Raw genomic sequence first — 21,878 nt, 5'->3', positions numbered from 1 at the left:
GCAGCTGCAGTGAAGACCTAGCAGAGTTGCAGAGTATCTCAAGGGTGAAGTATTTAGTGATCTCCGTGCCGTCTAGACTTTACTGACTTGCTTCACTGATTCTAGAGTTTGGACTTGAATGAAGGATTTTCATTCAACAATTAAAAACAATCCTTGTATTTATAATAATTTTATTATGTTTAGTTATTTTTGAGCATCTGAAAATAGGGCACTATGTATAAAAATGGCTGTAATAGCTAAACAGTTAGTCCAATAATTTTGTTAAATGTGAAAGTCTGCACTCCAATCACACCTTGATTGGTTGATATTGTGAACGAAGTAGCTTATAGGTGTATGTATGGGTCAACTGGAAGGGCACTGACTGTTGTGGCAAACGGTACGTTTTCAAGGATGACAGAAGTAGGTTACATAGAACTGATACAGTAACGTCATGTAGACCATGAAAATGACCATTAAATAACAGAAATTATAGTAAAAAATACCAGAAGGAATCATTATTCATAAATCCTGAACTCCAAGATATGGACCTGTGTCATGTTTGGTAGTATATAAATCCAGCACAGATGTTCACACCCACTCAGGGATCCAGACAACCATAACACTGTTGAAAAACAGGTTGAACACATGGAGTTCATTAAGTATTGCACAAATACTATATATTAACACATTCTGTGGAGTTGGAGGGCTACCAACACTGGAGTTTAGTAATGTCTAGAAAGCACTTGTCACCTTTCTATATTTGTCTATTATGCCAAAGGTTTGGTCTGATGGAGGAAATAAACAAAAAGGCCCAGAATGTTCTGAGCGTGAATTATTTTCACAAATTTTAATTATTCAGGGCCGATTCTTAACCCTCTCAGGCTCAAATTAAGTTTTTTGTTGCTAATGCACAACCAAGTCCTGCAGTGGTACTTCTGAGTAAAAAAAAAACTCATAAAATATGTATGTGGGGTAATCAGGTTGTTCGTTTTTAACTCATTCACTGCCAGCCATTGGCAGTGAATGAGTTAAACCCATTGACTCATTCACTGCAATTGACGGCTATAGACGTCAATGGCAGTGAATGAGTTAACTGTTGCAAATCGGCAACGTCTGCCTTGAGAAGGTTAAAGGTGAAGTGCTCTTCAGTGCTTCTGTATTTAGTTGTTTTCCTGAAAATACACATAAGTTAACAAATTTCATGATTCAGTCTTGGTATAGCATACTAGTATAGCTAGCATTCTTTAAATTAGCAATTTATTTCATTCAGTAGTCACACTGCAAATAAACTCCAGACATCATTTTTGGCAGTACAATGCTGTGGTCAACCATGAGCCGAGTGGCAAACCGTGAACAAGAACAAAGTAAAGTTTGCACTCTGTAAGGTTCCATGTTCGACAGAGGCTAAAAGAAAGAGTTCTTATTAGCGTTTTCTTTAATAGTTGCTGTAGGAGCCATTCTTGGGTTAATACCTTATGTGGTCACTAGAGGTCACCTTTTTGTTTTGATTATGTAATGTAAAGGTATTTAAGGTAGACGCACGTAATCGGCGTCAGGTGTGTCATTGAGAAGGCAAACAGTTTGTGACCGTTGTGCTGTTATGCTATGTCGATACGGAATAAAGACCAAAAAGGACAAGATACATACTGCTGGATTTATTGGACTGTGAACTTAATTCATGCATACCAGTGACATCGCGTCATCCCCGTTAACGACCACCTCAGTGGCTTCAAGCGTAGGCTTAGCCTCTACAGTTGCAGAACTGTTATGGTGCCAAGATAAATTCACGCTTTAGTACAGGTATTTTTTTTTGCATGCAAAGCCGATTCAATATAAATATTTGAAACAAAGCACTTCAAGCTCTTCTAGATAGATAAATAGACAAATGTGGATGCAAGAGTGCCTCTGCAGTTGGTGACAAGCTGTTTATAGGTTGCTTCTGTCTGATCCACAGCTGACAATGAGAGGTCCTCCAGGGCCAGTGGGCATGGCAGGAAGATCTGGGCCTGTGGTAAGTGCTGTTTAACACACATTTGCACATTTTAAGCTTGAGAAATACAGTCAATAATTTGAACTTCTTATTGTCTACCATTCTCCTTAAATCCTTTATTGCTTCCTTCCACACTCGCCAATAATGTATCGACTCACTCATACCCACACACTACCACCAGTTTTGATTTAATTTCATCGATCTTTATCCATTTTAAATGATTGCAAATGACTTGCTTGTGATTTTTTTTTTTATGTCTTGGTTGTGTCTTGGAAACGACCAGTGCTGTCATCCAGATGTTACATTTTGTGTGTTTACATCCACATTAGTTTCCATTCCAACCGGGATTATACTGATTTCCCAGTGAAATAATGAAATGACAAAATGTCTGGCATCACTGAAGATGTGTTCATTCACTAAAACAATCTTGGTGTGTGTTTTTGTATCTGTATTTTTTATTTTTCATTCTAAATAGGGTGGACCTGGTGCTCCTGGACTTAAAGGTGACAGTGGTGATACTGGGCCACAGGTAGGATGAAAATGCTTTGTTATATTATCTTTTCTTTAATTTTGTTATTGCTTGATTGAAATATTTATATATCTTTTCCATAGGGACCCAGAGGTCTACAAGGCCCAACTGGTCCACCAGGAAAATCAGGAAAAAGGGTAAGAGTACTTTCCCTAAGGTCTTAGGTCTCTATACTGTCAAGTTTTTAATGGTTAATCTTCTCCAGAACAATGTTGCATTATAATAGAAGAATATGTTTAAATTCCTCATATTTAATAAAATATGAACAGCACATACAGTTTCCAGAGAGAAAAGTCTGTTTCGTTTCAGGCATGGCTCCATTTCAAATAATTCAGCTGCACCCAATAATTGTCTGTTTAAACTCAAAGTTGTGTTTATTTAAGCATGAAGTAGTTAAAAAATTTAAAGCATCATCACTTTGTTTATTTTCAGCAAATATCTGCAGTAACTGAATATTTTTCGAATAAGATTTCTGTAGAACTTTACGTGATATCTGCATGTTCTCCAGGGTCGAAATGGAGCTGACGGTGCACGAGGAATGCCAGGAGAAGCGGGAGGCAAGGTAAACTGGCTACGTTTGAAGCATTGTTTGGGCTTCGCTGTGTCTTTAAAGTGATACCTGTCATACTGATTGATACGCCTTACCAATTCTTGCCGTGCCTTTTCAGGGCGATCGAGGTTTTGATGGTCTCCCTGGTCTTCCCGGAGAGAAGGGACATAGAGTAAGTATCAAAGGAGCAAATCTGTCTCTTGTTAAATGCATAAAGTCAGAGGACAGACATCACAGAAGACTTATATCTGACTCCAAAAATAAAAATCCCAGAGTCCCAAAGTCATCTTTAGGCCCAAACACTTATTGCCCTTGAACGACGCATCGGTGCTGATTTGTCATTTAACGGCCACTCCATCCAAGTCATGTGCACCCCAGTGCTGACAGACATAACTTCTGAACCAGTGGAACTCATTAGGGCGTTTGACCCAGTTATGAAAGATGGGGTTAACTCAAAAACCACTTGGGCTGAGTTTAACCGGTCCTGGTGGTAGATGAAGACTGCTGATTTTAGTGTTTGTGTAACATGGGCTATATGGAGAGCCCAGAAAGAAAGGACAAAGATCACAGAGAGGTATTTCTAGACAGGGTTTCATGTCTTATCCTATACTAAGTAATTACAAGGCCAATCCCTTAACAGTATATAAATAGTGCAAACCATATAGGTCCATGCCAGTTGTGGTAACCGTGCTTACTGTAGATTAAAGGCAGCTTTGTTGCTGATTTTTTTTTTTAACAGCATTTTCTGTGTTTTCTCAATTTTTGGCTCGTGTTACGCCTTTTTAATTAAAGGATTGTTTCTTTTTTTTTTTCTTAGTTACAGAGATTCTTTCTTGACCCTAACATCCTAATGTTTTTTGATATCTCTCTTCTGTGATTGTTTTCCCCAGGGAGACCAGGGCTCGACAGGTCCTCCAGGACCCCCAGGAGAAGATGGCCCAAGAGTAAGACTCTGGCACTTTATTCAAAATCTAGCTAGTCATGTTGACATTTTTCTTCAAAATTACATAACATCTGTTAATAATCTACTATTTTCTTTTCTGACAAAAGGGTGAAGATGGCCAGGTTGGACAGAGAGGTGTGGCCGGAGAGATGGTAAGTGCATTTATTAGCTGTCAAAACAAGATTAAACCACCATGTCAAACATCAGAATTTGCTGAAAATATAACCATGTGCTCAATTTTCATACTAACACAGGTCTCATTCATCAACTTTCTTCTTTTCTTTTCTTGTTTAACTGATATAAACCTATAGCTCTGCAATCCTCTCTTTACTCCAGCTATAATGACATTCCTCTCTGGGAAGGACCATTACCATTGTATTCTCGACCTTGCCATGGCAGAAAGGCTTTACATAACAGATCAGAAAATAAAACCATGAATGTGTTTTTCAGTCATTACTTTCCAGAAACTGACATATTCTGCCCAGTGCTCTTCAAATGGAGCATAGAGTTGCAATAGAAATAGTTTGCTCCCTGGTATACCCAAAAATAGCACAATCTTTTTAAAGGGCCAGTTGTGCAGAATTTCATCATCCACTGTCAATAGATGAAAGACTAAGTGCGCTCATTCTAAGTGTATAATTTTAGGCTTTTGACATGAGAAATTGCTCTCATGCGTATTCTGTGCAGTAGTTTTTATAGATGACCACATGAGGTCAGCATTTCACATGTATGGGAAGTCATAGAACATTGATGCCATAATTTAGGCATTTAATCTGCACAGATACACTGGAAATGCAAAAGCAAACAAATAAACAATCAGTATAAGAACTTTGTGTTTATGCATTAGTTTATACAGTTTTCTTCAGTTTATATTTGTCTTAAAATACAGGGTCCTAGAGGTTTGCTTGGCCCCAGAGGGTCTTCTGGCCCCGCAGGACAGCGTGTAAGTATAGTAAATCCTCATCACTTAATCTCCAAACTGTTTATCGTGTCCTATTTCTTCTTAAACAACATCAAAAACTGATCTCTTTAGGGTCTTCCTGGTCTTGATGGGCAACCTGGTCCTAAAGGAAATATGGTAAGAAATGTTTTCTTCATATTAAAGATCAATGAATATGTACAGAACCAACTAAGCAGTTTGAGGTTTTTTTTCTTTTTCTGCTGTATAACATGTCATTGGCTTTTAACCCCTGTTTACTCTAACAGGAATCAGGCCCTTTTAGTCATCAGATAATAGTTAAATCATGCTCCTCAGAGTTTCTGCCGTACTTTCTGCGCACTCAAGGGTTTAAATGGAAAAGTCTGTATGTCAATGGTCCCATCATGGATTTATCTTCCTGTAGGGTCTCAGTGGGATGTGTGAGTGAGGTTTGCAGATCAATGGTCAAGACAGTGAAACAAGCCCACATACTGTCTGTGGTCACTGAGTCAGCAAGGCAAAGAAACAACCAGCTGAAGAGGAGTATAGAACAATAGGCATTCAGTGTGTTTCTCATTAACGTCTTAAAGTTGGTGTTGAGCTCAACATTCCAAAAAACAAGAAACCTAAAATTACCACTACGATAGGACTTCCAGGAGGGTTTCTAAACAATTATGGCACACACAAAATTCTCCACCATATGGGGGTTTTTAGAGCACCTTTTACCGGAGGAACATAAGAACAGTGGGTGAATCTATTTAAATGCACTGTCAGGGAACCTGGAACACTGTGAATAGAGCCTCTTTATTTTGTTTGTTGTAACAGCTGGAGTAGATTTCACATGGGTCTCTTCTTTTGTTTTTTATGTATTTGCGTTGTGACATACTGAATCCCAACAGAAATGCCAAACAACTCATCACCATTCCGATTAGTTTTATACCTCATCACTTTCTCCATTTCGTACTTTGAGTGAATCAGATTGTTGTTTGACTGTTTTCAGTATGAAGTATCCAATTTCCCCTGGACTAGTTATTCTTCCATTGATAGTCGTGCGTAACAAAGCATACAGTTGGGAAAAAAATGCATTCATTGCGATCACTGGAGATATTTGCAACTTCATTTTTGTTTTCTTTCTTAAATGCAGGGTCCACAAGGAGAGGCAGGGCCTCCTGGGCAACAGGGTATGCCTGGTCCAAATGTAAGTTTTTTTCTTTGCTTTCTTGTTTTCTGTATCTGTCTCTTTATTTAAAACTTTACTGATCAGTCAGTCTCTCTGACTGCTTCTCCAACTGTCTCCTTTTCTCTCTCTCATCCTCCTTTTGCTCCCTTCCTTTTAATGCTCTATCCTCTCTCTGCCATATCCACTGTGCAGCAGGGAACCCGATGACCTCAAATGATCAGTTGCACCTCTGCTTTTTCAATCAAAAGTCCATAGATGTGTTTTTTTCTTTTCCTTCCTCTCGCTTCTCCCTCTATGACGTTCATTTCTTTAGCTGCTGTAATTCTGACAGAAAACTCACACTGAGGAAGAGTGAAAGATTTCCAATAACACTGTTTTGTTATTTCCACAAAAAAGAGCATCTCTTGTGTCCAGTTAAGATTGGACATGTTGTACTCATTTGACAGAACTTAACCTAATTACAATGTCCAGTTGGTGAAAAATATTCCATTATTGAGTCATATTTAATACAAAACAGTGCTCTCGGTATTTTATCCAGGGCTAAATGGCCATTGCCAGGTAAGATTTGCAGTCCTGCTGACACTTGCAGCCTGAACAGGATGACGTCATTCTCTTGGAAAGTATTAGTAGGAACCTGTCCTGATGGTATACAGGTTGAATAAATAACTCTTTCTTTTTAGTTAATACCTGGCTAAAGTCAAACTGATGCCTTCCAGTGAAAGCATTGGCCCCTTGAAAAATAACACAGCTTGCTTCTAAGAAAAACTGCTATTAACATTTTATTCTTTGCTGGTTGAATTGTCAAGAAGTCTCCAAGAAGTGTGGCTTTAAAATCACTGCAGAAAATAATAAACCATTTATAGAGCTGAATAAATAGGTCTGAACTTGTTGGAAAAGGTAAAATGATTGGAATAATGAAAGGGAAAAAAGAAAATCTGTTACAACCAAGCAAGTGACGCATAGCACACCATAAAATAGGGTATATGTTTCCCCAAATGGACATATCAGGTGTTTGTTTTTATTCAAAATGAATCACTTCTTTTCCCACATCATTTAAGCCTTCTTAAATATGATCTGCATTACCTTTCAGGGTCTCATTGGTCCTCAAGGTCCAATCGGGCCTCCTGGTGAAAAAGTAAGTAAAGCCAGTTCCCTCTTAGTCCTCCCCCACAACTGCAAATGTTTCAGTCAGGACCTCTTAAGTGATTTTGCAGACATACTGCTGAGCTATAGGCCTTACTCTCCTCTCTAAAAGTAGCTATCTGTGTGTCTGTATCTCCCCCTCTATCTGCTTCTCTTTCTATCTGTTTCCTTTCTCTTTGTAGGGACCTCAAGGGAAGCAAGGTCTGCATGGCCTAGCTGGTGCCGATGGCCCTCCTGTGAGTAACACATCTGATTACTTTTTCATTTTTTCTGTCATCTTGACAAAATCCTAAAGACCAACTGTTGAAAATCTCTAAACATCCTTCCGTAGGGTCACCCAGGAAAAGAGGGTCCTCCAGGCGAGAAAGGAGCAGCTGTAAGTATGATGCAAGTTGGTGCTAATTTAGTGTTACAGAGAAGTGTCTCATTACAGCTGTTCCTAAAATGTATCAAAAGTAGCACAACAAAGGAAGGGAGGTCTGGCAGTCTTGTCAGATGCAGTTTAATCTGCATAGTGCGCCTCAAGGTTAAATGTAGGCAGGCAATTCAGATGCTATCACGTAAATTGCCTCTGAAAATACCAGACCCACACATAGTGGCTTGTGATTAGTCACTTTGTTCTGTGTTACAAACCACAGTAAGCTGGCATTAACATACTCAGAGTTTTTATTGAGTGAGTAAAGAGGTTTTACAGTATTATTTCATGGATTTTTAAACACTAAATACTCTCATTTTAGATAGCATGATAAAAACTGAATAAAAGACTGAATAAAAGATACAGTATTACTATTCTTTATAAGTATTAATAATAGTGTAATATGTTAATAATACGGTATTATCAGTGTTAATATTGAAATTGTGCTATTATATGCAATTTGCAGTTTAACTTGTGAAATGTCTTTTCTTTCCTATCCTGTCAAATTAGCATTGTTAGCTTTTATTTATTAACCTAAATATCTACAGAGTTACAGAATTTTCTCATTTTTTCCTGTTTTATTTCTTTAAATCGTTAGGGTCATCCAGGTCCTATGGGATCTATCGGCTACCCTGGGCCTCGCGGTGTGAAAGTATGTGCCATTGCAGACATACAATACCACTCTGCCATGAAAAGTTTCCCTAAAGTTTTCCCTAAACTTCTTTTTTTTTTTTCACTTTTTTCAGGGCGCTGAGGGAATTAGAGGCCTTAAAGGTGACAAAGGAGAAAAGGTAAACACTGCTCCAGCCTCTTTTTTTACCCACCCTTGTTGACAGATGTCATTCTTTTGAAAATAGACCCATCAGAGTAGTAATTTCTTCCCAAATGAGGCTTTCTTCGAATCCAGCAAGTGGAAAAACTCTTAAAGGCCCATCACACTGGCAGTTAAACCCTCGTGCCACTGAGCTGTAATGGAGTGTGGAACATTAAACTAGAATGAGGCTGCTTTGTAGAGCGGTCTCAGTGCAGATGGATCTGTTTCCATTCTTTCCTGAGATTGCATTGGTTGAACTTATCCCATTGCTCGCTCTGTGTAAGTTTTAGGGTCTTTTGTCAGATTATTAAATCCCATTTTCCCATCACTTTAAAATTCATAGCATGTTCTTAGAAAATCATCTACTTTCATGCTTCTGCCTTAATAAAATCCAGTGGCATAGCTCTTCTTACCCATGCAAAGTTACGATTTGACTTAGTTGTGATTTATTAGTATTTGGTTTAGTGGTTTCATGCATCGTGATATCTCTGAATACTGACATCAGTAGCGGAAGCAAAGAATAAAAACGACAAAATATTGAAAACTGCTTTCTCAAGTTGAACCACCAGGTGTCAGCAAAATAACTTCAAAACTCCCTGTGTCAATGCTTCATTTAAACGACCACTAGATGTCACTATAAATCTTTCTTATAGAGTCCTGACACTCTTCAACATGTAACTTTCATACACAAAGCCTTTTGTGGTAAACTGTCACTGTGATTTTGTCACTTAAATAACAATACAGCTAAGTGGGTTTTTTTTCCACTATACATATCTTAGCTACTTATAGCTAACATAGCTTAGCTGTCATATGATATATTATATTTGATCAATTTTGTATCTTAAACTCTTAGTTTTAAACATGAGTGCTTGGCGTCTTTTGTCTTTAGGGAGAAGATGGATTTCCAGGATTTAAAGGTGACATGGGGCTCAAAGGTGACAAGGTAAACCATCATCTCCAAAATGACAGCTGAGGTTTGCAGTTACAGAGTCTGACAGGACAATTAAAAAACATTTTTTACTTTTGTTTTGGCTGTCTTTAGGGTGAAAATGGCGTACTAGGGCTCAGAGGAGAGGATGGCCCTGAGGGTCCTAAGGGAAAGTCAGGACCGACTGGGGAGTCTGGCCCTATGGGGTCAGCTGGAGAGAAGGTAAGGAGCCAATACCTACAGGAACTAAAATATAAAATCTCAGATTCCTGTTTAATGTTTTTTGTTGTGCTGAAGTTGAAGTTCATCTATAACTGTGTAAGATAAAGTTGTGCGAGTGCAATTTTATAACTTTTCATTATAACACATATTACATAAATACTTTATTATCCAGTCTTCAGACTTTATTACTTTGCAGCCACCTGTCTTCAGCACTAGAACAGTCCTATCCATGAACTTTCTTCATGGAGCTGTCATCTTTCTTACGTCATACTTTAGTCTAACACACTCTTATTGACATAACAAGTAAATAACACTATAACTATAACAAGATTTACATCACAGTTGTGTATCCTAAAGTAGGTGGGCACTCTTTCATACTAGCCATATTCTAATGAAAAATACAGTAATAAACTTGATCAAGAGCTTATCTGTAAATATTAAAAAGTTATCTTTACCTCCTAGGACCTGGCGTCCACATATGTGGACATCACATTTTCTGTTATTTAGACCAAAATACTCAAGGGCCTGATATCCACTTACGAGGACATTATACTGCTACTGTTATATTGAAATTTGAAACAAATATCCTCATATGTGGCTCTCATTTTTCTTAGAAACAAAAATCAGGTTAAACATTTTTTTTAAAAGCATGTGGGATAGTTGCATCAGATTCTGTGTAAATCTTAATGACCATACGCCATCCGAGATGACCAGATTGGACCAAAGTGAATTCACAATTAGCAGAAAAGCCTCTGCATGGATCATGTCAGTTTCATAAATGTGGGATTGAAAACCTTCACATGCCAGAAATAAAATTTTATATTTTACAATGCTTCTGTGAATTTCAATGAAGTTTACAGGTCTGACTGCCAGTGTTTGTAAATGTCAATTGATTCCCTTTATGTTGTTTTTTCTTCTTTTTTTTAGGGAAAACTTGGAGTTCCTGGATTGCCTGGTTACCCTGGAAGACAAGGGCCAAAGGTGTGTGACATAGATTTTCCCTTTTTATCCAATACTGAAGATAATTTCCAGCTTTTGGTGTTCAGTGTCTTGGTCAAGGGCAGTGTAGATGGTTGACAACACAGCATGACTGTCACTGTGTTTACTCACTATTCAGCTTCAGTATCAAGCTGTTTGTATGTGTGTATCTGTGCACAGACTCCATGTGTTTACATATATGAATGTACAGAAATCTATATTGATTTTCTCTATGACTTCACAACATTTTGTTGGCTGATCAGCACTGACCCATATCTAAACCTCTTACCACGTGCCTTTCAAAAACCTGATGACTCACACATTCATAAACACAAATCCAAACAGACACCTACTGTACACTCTCCAGGCCTCTTTTAGAAGCCGTAACTGGCACGGTCACCTGCTGTAGTCATCAGCTGTCCGCCCTCCTTAAAATCCAGGAATACTCCAACAGCTGACCATTGTGCCACGGCATCACTATCACAATGTGCTGCTGCAGCTGGTTCCTCTCTGCTGCTGTCAGCACTGACACCCTCGCACTGATACGATGGGTCAGATACAACTTGTCTTAGAGCATCCATTTAGGAACTGCTCTGTTAATGTCAGCAAAATGTGAGCTGTGGATATTCCTGAAATTGAGTAAGCTACAAAATACATTTGAAATTTCTAAACTGTATATTTCGGTAATTTGTATTTACTTTTTTAAATCATTTACTGTCTATGCTAACTAGAATGGAGCTTTTCAAGATTTGACATTTTACAATTGTGTAATAGACAGAGTACAGTAAAGGTTATTCAGTGCTAGTAATCATAGCAAAACCAACAAATATAGTCCTCAAAGGATAATAAAGACATCCTGACTTTTCAAATACATAGACTAAATATTTTTAAATAATTTTTTAATATATATTTGTCTGGAACCCAACCGTCCTTTTTGGACTTCCATAGTTCCCAAAAAGTAAATTCTGTTCCCAAAATAGATCATGTGCTGTATGAGACAGAACCTGCTCGTCCCATGTTTCCATTGCAAAGTATCAACAGTGTTATAAAATGTCAAATCGTCCTCAGGAGTATGTTCAGGGTCAAAGTCTTGGCCCATTAACAGCCTTTATCCCCCTCAATCAGCCTGTGCATGAATCCCTCCAATGGCTGTGTTTTTGGCTGCTGCACCCCATCACTCTCTGTTAACAGCTTTCCCACACTGTTAATTCTGGATGCCATTTGCAAGAGCTTCAGTAGTCTTATCTCCATGGTGCAAGTCGTGCTTGTCCAGTACCAGCTCTCCTTTCAGTTTACCATAACTGCACCTCTGTGAAAAACAAATTAAGCAGCATAGATGTCCCTTTCCTGCTGTCTCCACAATGTTGAGCTGTTTACTTCTTGCGTTTCTGCCCACGCTGCCCTGTTGTGGCGCCCTTGCCCATACTGCACAGAATTATTCCTTGTATACATATGCATGTGTGCAATAATGAGCACTATAGTGCATCATACTGTGCATCAGAGAGCGTTTTAAACTCAACACACCCATACATGCCCGTGACCTTGGAGCACAGCTGGGTCAGAGAAATGTTTAACTTAAATTGGTTGAACGTATAATTATGCTGCCTAATTCTGCATGAAGGGAAGCTATATTGGTAAGCTGCTTGGTACTCCTGTTAATTCATCCAACAGTGATTACACTCCTAGTATTTGTTTGACTGGCACCATTCTCATTATCAGACAGCACAGCCTGCAAAAGTCCACTAACTAAATTGCTGATGGGTAACAAAGAGAATCCACCGTTTCCGTTTTCTTTGTCTTTATTTACTCACACTGCCAGTTTTATCTTCCTCCTCACCAGACACTTTGCTAACAACCTAACAACACCTTTGTCTGTCTGTCTGTGTGTCAGAAAGTGTCAAAGTGACCGGGTTCTTTTGATGCCTTAAAAAGAAGGTGTTCATTTTTCTAAGGGGATGACAAACTATAAACTGCACACCCACTGATATGAATCGGCTGGCAAGTTAGTCTTTTATGTGGAAGGACTGTACAGTTTCTTATTAATTAGCCCTGTTCAGTAAAGTGCAAAAGGACTGCTGCTACTTCTTCTATAGTCTCACTGACATTGTTACAGGGCAGAGTGTTATTTTATGCTCTCGAATATGTGAATGTATTTCTCCTTTTGCTCACTCAATCCTTCTCTCTGACTTTTTTTCTCTACTTGCCCTGCAGGGCTCCAATGGCTTTCCTGGATTCCCTGGGGCAAACGGCGAGAAAGGAACAAGGGTGAGGAAAAAAAAAAAATTAAATACATGCATACAGAGTCACTCAGCTTTCCTAGTGATCAAGGGGCATCTTACATCTTAAAAGGACACACATACGATTAAACTTTGACACTGCTAGCCTGGATATGGTAGAAAACAAATAAATAGATCTGCCTACTCTACTGTGTGTGTTAAAAAAATCCCAACTTGATTCCAATACATTCAAATTAACTCTGAAATTTGTACAAAAATATGTACATGACCATCGGCTTCCAAAACAATCAATCTGCTGCTGTAAGAGCCTTCTGATATTGACTTGATGCATGCTCAATCATCCAGGTGAGTGAATCCCAAAATGTTTATTCTGTTCATCTGGACATCTGGCCATCCAACTGACTTCTTCAGTCTCAGGTGACTGCAGGTTTCCCCAACCTTATAAACAGTACATTTGCACAATAACTGAACCTAGCCTACCAAAGGGTCTGATTTTGACTCTTATAGCAATTTACTTTCTTTTAGCCACAGGATCAGTGAGGACTGTCATCCTATTTTATAACAAAGCTGTTGGAATGTCTTTGAGGTCAAGGCTCAGTGCAGGCTTTCAACACTAACTCTGTCGCGCTACAAAGGCCGTACCCAGAAGACTGCTGTAAAGATGTACTGTAGGTCTTCATGGAGGACTGACAACTATATTCAGCTGTGTGAATGAAACTAGTGAGTGTTTGAGCCAAAGGGATGAGAGTGAGGGTTTCAGAATGAAGCTGGTTATTATTGACAAGAGAAACTGCGCTCGTACAGACATTGAGAAGCAGACATGCTCGGCCCCAGCATGCTAGAACCGACAGCTAGTTCAAACTGTCGAGTGTCTATGGGTAACCACTTACAGCATCAATTTGTTTATTTATTTTTGTCCTAAAGTGCTGTTTCCCTGACTCAAACTCCTGGAACAGTTGCTTCTGTCTGATGATGGCTCAGCTAAAACTTCCCAAACAGGATATTAAGAAGTATTAAATTAGGTGATGCATGGTTTTTGTCCTAAATCAAAACTTTTGTTTTTCTGTTTTCAGGGAATTGCTGGCAAATCTGGCCCTAGAGGGCAACGTGGCCCAACGGTAGGCAATTCATCTGTCTGCCAGCTCAGCCTGAGCTCTCCACATAAATGATGTATTGTGTTTAAATGAAAATCTCATCCTTTAAAGGGCTGTCTATGGGGTTTATGTGTTTTTTGTTTTCTGAAAAAGATATGCAGTAGGTAGAGAATTTTAGAGAGGGGCAGGGATGGCAATTGCCCTTAAATAAAATTATTCTTAGGATTTGCTTCTTATTGTTTTACGCTTTCTAAAACTGAACTTATTATTTCTGTAAATATATTTAATGAATTTAGGGTCCACGCGGTGGCCGTGGTGCTAGAGGACCAACAGGAAAGCCGGGTGCTAAGGTAAGTGCCCATTTCAGGTTTTTAATGGCAGTTTGCCTGATATAAAATATCTCTTTATGTTTATGTTTTTGAATGGGGCATGATTAAAATCAGTAGTTTGGTACAGCTGCTATGTGAAATACATGTTACTGTGCTCACGTATTATACATAAGTTATTATACATAATACTGTATCTGTGTGTCTGTTGAAAGTCTTACATAAATATAGAGCTACCTAAATATAAAATTATAGTGTATCAACATTATAAAACATAGTTCCCCTTTGGTAAATAAATGTGCATGCATGCACACCTTGACTTGATGTGTAACCTCAGTATCAATGATTTGCATGAATTTGATTCATATTTCACACTACTTGTGTTGATGAAGTTCACAAAATTGCTCTGTACCCTGTCTATCTCCTCAGGGCAACTCAGGCAATGATGGACCTCCCGGCCTGCCAGGGGAGCGGGTTAGTATTAGATTTTGTTTGATCAGCCACTCTTGTTTTGCACACAGACTCTGTGACACCAAAAGTATATCAGGTGGATTGAACTTAAACTTGAACTCAGAGTAAATTGTAACTTTTTGTAATTTCAGTGAAGCGCTTAGATTTTAAATCCTTCGGCTAGTTAATTTTAAATGAGCAACCTTATACTTATTTGTGTAACTTAATTTGTGTCACAAAAAGCCAGCAAATTCATAATGAACAAGGCAGTGCTATTTATTTCTTAACAGCAACAGTGAAACAGCTAGGTTTCTCAGTGTGAATCTAATTATATTCCATTTACATGTTGTGGTTGTCATTCGCTATTCTGACTGCTTGATTTATTTTCTTTTCATTTCAGGGACCTCAAGGACCACAGGGACCTGTCGGTTTCCCTGGACCCAAAGGACCTAATGTAAGTAGCTGCTGTCAAGCTGTCAGTGAGCTGGCACCATCCACAACCATGTTGATGCTTTTCATGCAAGCTTTTCAAATATTAATACACACCTGATATCTTGATTCTTATGAACTATCCACCTGTTCAACTCCAGGGCCCACCAGGGAAAGACGGGCTACCTGGTCATCCTGGACAGCGGGGAGAAACGGTTAGTGGGTAGTTTTGTACATTAACACCTTGTGTTGTGATGTTGTGAAGTCACGTATTGCGTCTTTCAGCCTCTCAAATAGCTACAGTTAGTGTATTTCAATGATGTTGAAGTAAAGATTGGGGTCTTTTTACTTTTAATGAATACTTTTTTAAATGTTTTTTTACAAAAGGTAAACAAGTAACATCGCTAGGAGTAGCAGAAATAGGATATTGGCATGACAACGTGCTGATTAAGTGCAGCATCTGTAATGCTGAAGTCCACTCATTATCTTTTCTTGCTTCTTTAGTGGTATACAGTCCTATATTGTCTAATTGGTTTTGTGTTTACATCTCCATAATTTGCTGTATTATGAGAGTCAGCACCTCTGATATTTTTAAGCATTATATTTTGTATGCATAAGGACTTCTTCTGCTTCTGAAGAAAGAACAACCAAACTTGGATCTTGTTTACTGCACAGGTTTTACAGGCACTTCATACTGAAAAAGCAAGTGACTGTCTATGTGTGTTTTTTTTAGCCTTCACTGAATAGTACTTTAAGTATTACTATGCAAGCACTTTTACAGTGGTATTAAAAAGGTTTGAAAAAGTCAAGATTTAACTTGCTTATACCTGCAGGTGCCAGATTTAGGGTGTGAGAAATATTTTGTCAGCTTAACTATACATTACAGTGTAGTGTAGTTAAAACTGACTTTCTTTATGACCTAATGTTTACCTATTGTACAACACAAAGATGTCAGTAAATCAAATATTAAAATTTGTCCAGTAATATCTTTGATATCTCTGACATCTTCCTCAGGGCTTCCAAGGGAAGACTGGACCTCCGGGGCCTGGAGGAGTGGTTGGACCACAGGTAGATATTCAGCGAATGTCATCATTACCTCCTCTGTTGTGCACATATATTCTGTGTCTCTAGTTTAGGAGTTATGGATTACAGAAATCTAGGTATATATCAGTAATAATAGCTTATCCTAAAAATAGTAATTAGAATGCATTAGATGGTGTTGCTGATCATCAATTTGGAGTTACTATGAAGACCCTGGAATTATAGGAATTATATTTTACATACATTTTATAGTTGATTAACCTTAATGTGTTGTGTTTGTCCTTGAAAGGGACCAACTGGAGAGACAGGACCAAGTGGAGAGCGAGGACACCCTGGCTCTCCTGGTCCACCTGGTGAACAAGGTCTACCTGGAGCTGCTGGAAAAGAGGGTGGAAAGGTAAATGACCATGCATTCAAATTCAAATAAATATAGGTCAAAACTTCTTTGATTATACAGAAAGCCTTGTTAAACAGTGCATCTGTCTACTTTAGTGTTATTTAAAATTATTGTTCTTTTAGCAACTTACAGAATTCATTTTTGTTCTTAACATGCTTTTTTCACCCCAGTTTAACAGCTTTGTAACCGACATATATTGGTATAATAGTGTGTAGGTAAACTGAAATACACTGATAAAACTATTTAACAACCACATGTTTCTTTTTTGGGGGTGGGGGGGGGGGTTGTTCAATATCCAGTCTGTGCTAGTCTTAATTATTCTTTGGATAGCTCTATGTTTACTGGCCTACATTTTCTTTTTTTGCCATTACATTTTAATCACTTGCTATTGTTCCCGCATAATTACGTATAATTTTAGCTGTTATCACGAGATCAATCTTTTTTTTTCTGTCATTCTCACAGATTGAGCTGTTCTTTGTTTTCACATAAAGGAACTCTGCCTTTCATGATTACCCAATGTCAGTTAACTGACTTATTCTCTTTCCCTCTGTAGGGTGATCCAGGTCTTCAGGGTCCTAGCGGCAAGCCAGGACCTGCTGGCCTGAGAGGTTTCCAAGGTGCAAGAGGTCTTCCAGGGGCCATGGTAACACAGAGACCTCCCACAGATTAATACATTAACGCAAACATACTTAACATGTCCACATGAAACTGTGCCATCCCACATCCTGAGCATCCACCCAGCTGAATTTAGCTCCAAACTCCAATTACCAGGCTAACAACCTGCTGTTAAACCAAATGTCACACTTGGCAGTGGACCTGACTGAACGTTACAGAATGGGCTTTCATAGAACTGAGAGGATTCAGTAATACACAGATTGATATATTTTATCATTACTGGTGTCAGCAATTTTAAAAATATGTTTTGTTTTTTTCCAATGTGGCTATGACATAAAGAATGTCCCTCTAATCAGCACTATGCTGCATGTCGTAGGCATGAATTTCCTCATTTAGAATTGCACTAGTGGAGCTTATAAGGAATTTCTGTTTAGTTTTCTATCGAAGAATGAGTCAGATCCCTTTGATTCTGATTCAAACCCACAACTTACTGACTGCATCTCATGCACTCTAGCCTTCTGCATAACCTGAATTAATTCTCAATAAGAGTGGGTGTGAGTGAGAAAAAGTTCAAGGTCAGGGAGGATGCTGACTGAGGATCAACTTGAGGAACTGTGGTTGAAGCTCATTTCAAGGCTGACCATTAAGAGAGCGCATGACAGCACTGCTCAGACTTATTGCAGCCGTTATGTTTGTCCCATGTGTGCTAAGGAATGGCTTTCCTTTTATAACGAGAGTACACATATACTGTGTGAAAAAAAAACTCACACAACCTCCCACTCTGTCAAAGTGATTTCATCCACACACAGAAACAGACACACATGGATATGTGCACTTCTTGTATTAGTGAAAATAAAAGCATAAATCTTCAATTCAGTTCAGTTTTATTTATATAGTGTTAAACCACATCAACAGTTGCCTCAAGGCACTTTATATTGTAAGGTAAAGATCCTACAATAATACACAGAAAACAGAGAAAACCCCAGCAATCATATGACCCCCTATTAGTAAGCATCAGTGGGAAGAAAAAACTCCCTTTTAACAGGAAGAAACCTCCGGAAGAACCAGGCTCAGGGAGGGGCGGCATCATCCGCGACTGGTTGGAAGTGAGGGGAGGAAGACAGGAGAAAGGCATGCTGTGGAAGAGAGCCAGAGATTAATAATAACTAATAATTAAATGCAGAGAGGTGTATAAATGCATAGTGAGTCAAAAAGGTGACTGAAGAAGAAACACCCAGTGCATCATGGGAATCCCCCAGCAACCTACACCTATTAGAGCACATAAGGAAGGATTCAGGGTTACCTGATCCAACGCTAACTATATGATTTATCAAAAAGGAAAGTTTGAAGCCTAATATTAAAAATAGAGAGGGTGTCTGTCTCTTGAATCCTAAATGGAAGCTGGTTTCACAGAAGAGGGGCCTGAAAGCTGAAAGCTTTGCCTCCCATTATACTTTTAAATACTCTAGGAACCCCAAGTAAGACTGCAGTCTGAAAGTGTAGTGCTCTAATGGGGTGATGCGGTACTATAAAGTCATTAAGATAAAATGGGGCCTGATTATTCAAAACCTTTTATTTGAGGAGCAGGATTTTAAATTTGATTCTGGATTTAATAGGGAGCCAGTTAAGGGAAGCCAATATAGGAGAAATATGCTCTCTCTTTCTAGTCCCTGTCAGTACTCCTGCCACAGATAAACTCAAGGCTTTTCAGGAAGTTTTTTTTTTTTTTTTAGGACATCCTAATAATAATGAATTACAGCAGTCCAGCCTAGAAGTAATAAATGCATGAACTAGTTTTTCAGCGTCATTCTGAGACATGACATATCATTTCTCAATATTGTACAATATGGAAAAAAGCAATCCTACATATTTATTTAATATGCACATTGAAGGACATATTCTTATCAAAAACGACTCCAAAGTTCCTCACAATGTTACAAGATTCAAAGATAATGCCATCCAGAGTAAGCATCTGGTTAGATGCCATATTTGTAAGACTTTTTGGACAGAGTACAATAACCTCAATTTTATCTGAATTTAGAAACATAAAATTAGAGGTAATCCAGGTCTTTATGTCTGTAAGAAATTGCAAGTTTACCTAATTGGTGTGTGTTATCTGGCTTAATAGGAAGATAAAGTTGTGTGTCACCTGCATAGTAGGGAAAAATTATGCTATACCTTCTGATGCCTAAGAGAAGCATGTTAAATGTAAACACAATTGGTTCTAGCACATAACCCTGTGGAACTCCAAAATTAACCTCAGCGTGTAAAGAGGACTCTCCATTTATATGAATAAATTGGAGCCTATTAGATAGATATGATTCAAACCACTGCAGTGCAGTACCTTTAATACCTACAGGATGCTCTAATGCTCTAAAATGTTATGGTCAACAATGCTGAATGGTGCACTGAGGTCTAGCAGGACAAGCACTGAGATGTGTCCACTGTAGGAGGCCATAAAAAGATCATATGTAACCTTCACATACTGTTTTACAGCTAGTTTTTCAAGAATTTTTGAGATAAAAGGAAGGTTGGAGACTGGCCTATAATTACCTAAGACAGCTGGGTGAAGCGATAGCTGTTTAAGTAACGGTTTAAGTATTGCCAGCTTGAAGGCCTCTGGTACATTAGAGATAGGTTGATCATTTTTAAGACTGAAACATTCGTTATTGGTAGGACCTCTTTGAAATGACTGAAATTAACTCAGAAAGATCAGTTTGAGAAAAAGAGTTTAAATCTTTTTCCTTTTGCAGAGTAAGTGTAGACAGACACACACCACACACACGCACACACATACAAATATACATATTGCCACTGAGCACACACAGTTTATTTTTCTTTTTTTATGGGCATAGAGACACACACACACACACACACACACACACACTCTTCATCACATCGCTCAGTCTTAAAGAAAGGCATAGTGACGATATATGAGCCAATAAATAACTTTTTGTCTGTCCAGCAAAGAAAGATCCTTCCAGTCTTCTAATGCACTGTGGTGAAATGTGGAAGTGGAGAGCCTGCTTGGCAGCCTCTGCACCCCCTGGCTCTGTTGAAGCTTGTAAATTAGTTATTATAATGAAAGTCTTTACAGCCTCTGGTGAACTGTGTTTTCCATAAGCAGTCTCAGCCTCCTGGCGCTGTGATTCAGCACAGGATTTGACATTCAAGGACCAAGATCTTGAAGAGATGACAAAATGCCAGAGATAAATGGACTATACCTGAACTTGTAGCCCACCTTGGCCTCGTTTTTTTTCTTTTTCTCTTTTTCATTTTCTCTGATGCTTCTTGAAATTATTCCTGTTATATTAATAATGTAAATATGCCTACAGAAGAAGCTGTATCACGAATTATTAACTAAGAGATACATTTTCTCTGGTGGAGAACTGAACTTAAGTAAAAGTTTCGTGCTATAATGAATTAATTTAATCAGTTCCTTTTTTTAGCATGGATTTCAGGCAAATCTCCTCACTAACTGTTACTCCTTCCAAATAATCATTAACAGGATGTAAATTACCACCAGGCTGAAAATGCCCTTTCTGATTGAAGTTTCATACCACTTTTACTGAGTGTCATTAAGTTTTGTTTTTTCACGGGTATTCATTTGCTTTATTAAAGCTTTTTGAAAGAAAACCTTTAAAAGACTCTAAAATTGAGGATTAAAAACATGCACAATTAGCCAAAACTGGCTACTATTTGGTAGTCAATTCAATCAAAGCATCCCATAACTAAAATGTACAAACAGATACTGAATTAGTAAATAGTTGTTTCATCCTTACTTGATTATTTATGATTCAATTTTTCTCCTAATTGCCAGTTATGCTATGATTTTCTAGAGCCAAGCCCTCCTTATGTGCGTGCTCATACACAGTTCAAGCATGCGTATCTACTTACATGCATACATCCACACAGTAATGTTCAGAGGCCCATTTGACAGCTGTGATTACTGCTCTTTGAATAGCATTGAGTGGCAGCCTGCAGTGAGTGAGATCTAACCCTCTCCTGTCCTCTGCTTTCAGGGTCCAGGTGGCTTAAAGGGAGGAGAAGGGCCTCAGGGTCCCCCTGGCCCCATCGTAAGTAGCCTGTTACTATGGTTACCTCATCTCTCTTGCTACAGAGATTGCAGCGAAAAGTAGCTGGTGCTATTGGAGAATGGAGTCACACATGCTGTGCACAGCTCCGTACTTTGGTCATCCAGCAGCACGTGCTATATAAGCTGCAGTGTGGAGGGTGGTAGAACCAAGTGGGGTGGTACGATACGATCGAATTCTGTGACATCATTGCTTAAATGATGAAGTACATATTCAATATGAATTCAATTCAATATTCAGGGCCAAATGGCATTTTTAATTTCTGTTTTCTTTGTTTAGTTTATTTTATGGCTAAGAAAGAAGTAAAGCTACTTCTTTTGTCATAAACTGGATGGTAAAAAGTCTCTGTCCTAAGTTACGCTATAGAGTATATATGTCTTTGCTAATGCTGTTCTTTCTTCTCACTGCATTTCACGCCTCAGACTGGTGTTTATTGTTCAGTATAAAAATAATAATTTTTTAAATTTATGTAGCATATAAATCTCTGTACCACAATTTGAGAAAAAAAACTCTGCTTGATTTATAGTGTTTTGTCCAACACCTTTGCTTGAATAATGATCTAACCATTGCCTAATTGCTTAATCGAACAGCAATTCATCCCTGTT

At 38.4% G+C, this 21,878-nt stretch overlaps 1 protein-coding gene across 1 annotated transcript in view; it reads left to right on the top strand.

Moving 5' to 3' along the window:
* col11a1b (collagen, type XI, alpha 1b) overlaps positions 1–21,878 on the top strand; it is an 80,161-nt gene that overhangs the window by 31,885 nt on the left and 26,398 nt on the right. The window contains exons 14-41 of the mRNA XM_026148756.2: positions 1,934–1,990; positions 2,445–2,498; positions 2,582–2,635; positions 3,007–3,060; positions 3,167–3,220; positions 3,939–3,992; positions 4,099–4,143; positions 4,881–4,934; positions 5,025–5,069; positions 6,055–6,108; positions 7,181–7,225; positions 7,416–7,469; positions 7,565–7,609; positions 8,247–8,300; positions 8,395–8,439; positions 9,352–9,405; positions 9,505–9,612; positions 10,540–10,593; positions 12,802–12,855; positions 13,901–13,945; positions 14,218–14,271; positions 14,677–14,721; positions 15,098–15,151; positions 15,288–15,341; positions 16,141–16,194; positions 16,457–16,564; positions 17,118–17,207; positions 21,202–21,255. Coding sequence (XP_026004541.1) covers positions 1,934–1,990; positions 2,445–2,498; positions 2,582–2,635; positions 3,007–3,060; positions 3,167–3,220; positions 3,939–3,992; positions 4,099–4,143; positions 4,881–4,934; positions 5,025–5,069; positions 6,055–6,108; positions 7,181–7,225; positions 7,416–7,469; positions 7,565–7,609; positions 8,247–8,300; positions 8,395–8,439; positions 9,352–9,405; positions 9,505–9,612; positions 10,540–10,593; positions 12,802–12,855; positions 13,901–13,945; positions 14,218–14,271; positions 14,677–14,721; positions 15,098–15,151; positions 15,288–15,341; positions 16,141–16,194; positions 16,457–16,564; positions 17,118–17,207; positions 21,202–21,255 — 1,596 coding nt within the window. The remainder of the gene's footprint in view (positions 1–1,933; positions 1,991–2,444; positions 2,499–2,581; positions 2,636–3,006; positions 3,061–3,166; positions 3,221–3,938; positions 3,993–4,098; positions 4,144–4,880; positions 4,935–5,024; positions 5,070–6,054; positions 6,109–7,180; positions 7,226–7,415; positions 7,470–7,564; positions 7,610–8,246; positions 8,301–8,394; positions 8,440–9,351; positions 9,406–9,504; positions 9,613–10,539; positions 10,594–12,801; positions 12,856–13,900; positions 13,946–14,217; positions 14,272–14,676; positions 14,722–15,097; positions 15,152–15,287; positions 15,342–16,140; positions 16,195–16,456; positions 16,565–17,117; positions 17,208–21,201; positions 21,256–21,878) is intronic.

The sequence above is a fragment of the Astatotilapia calliptera genome, chromosome 18 (assembly GCF_964374335.1).
Source record: "Astatotilapia calliptera chromosome 18, fAstCal68.1, whole genome shotgun sequence".
Lineage (NCBI taxonomy): Eukaryota > Metazoa > Chordata > Actinopteri > Cichliformes > Cichlidae > Astatotilapia > Astatotilapia calliptera.
Note: the sequence above shows the minus strand (reverse complement) of the source record. Positions and strands in the feature narration are given on the sequence as shown.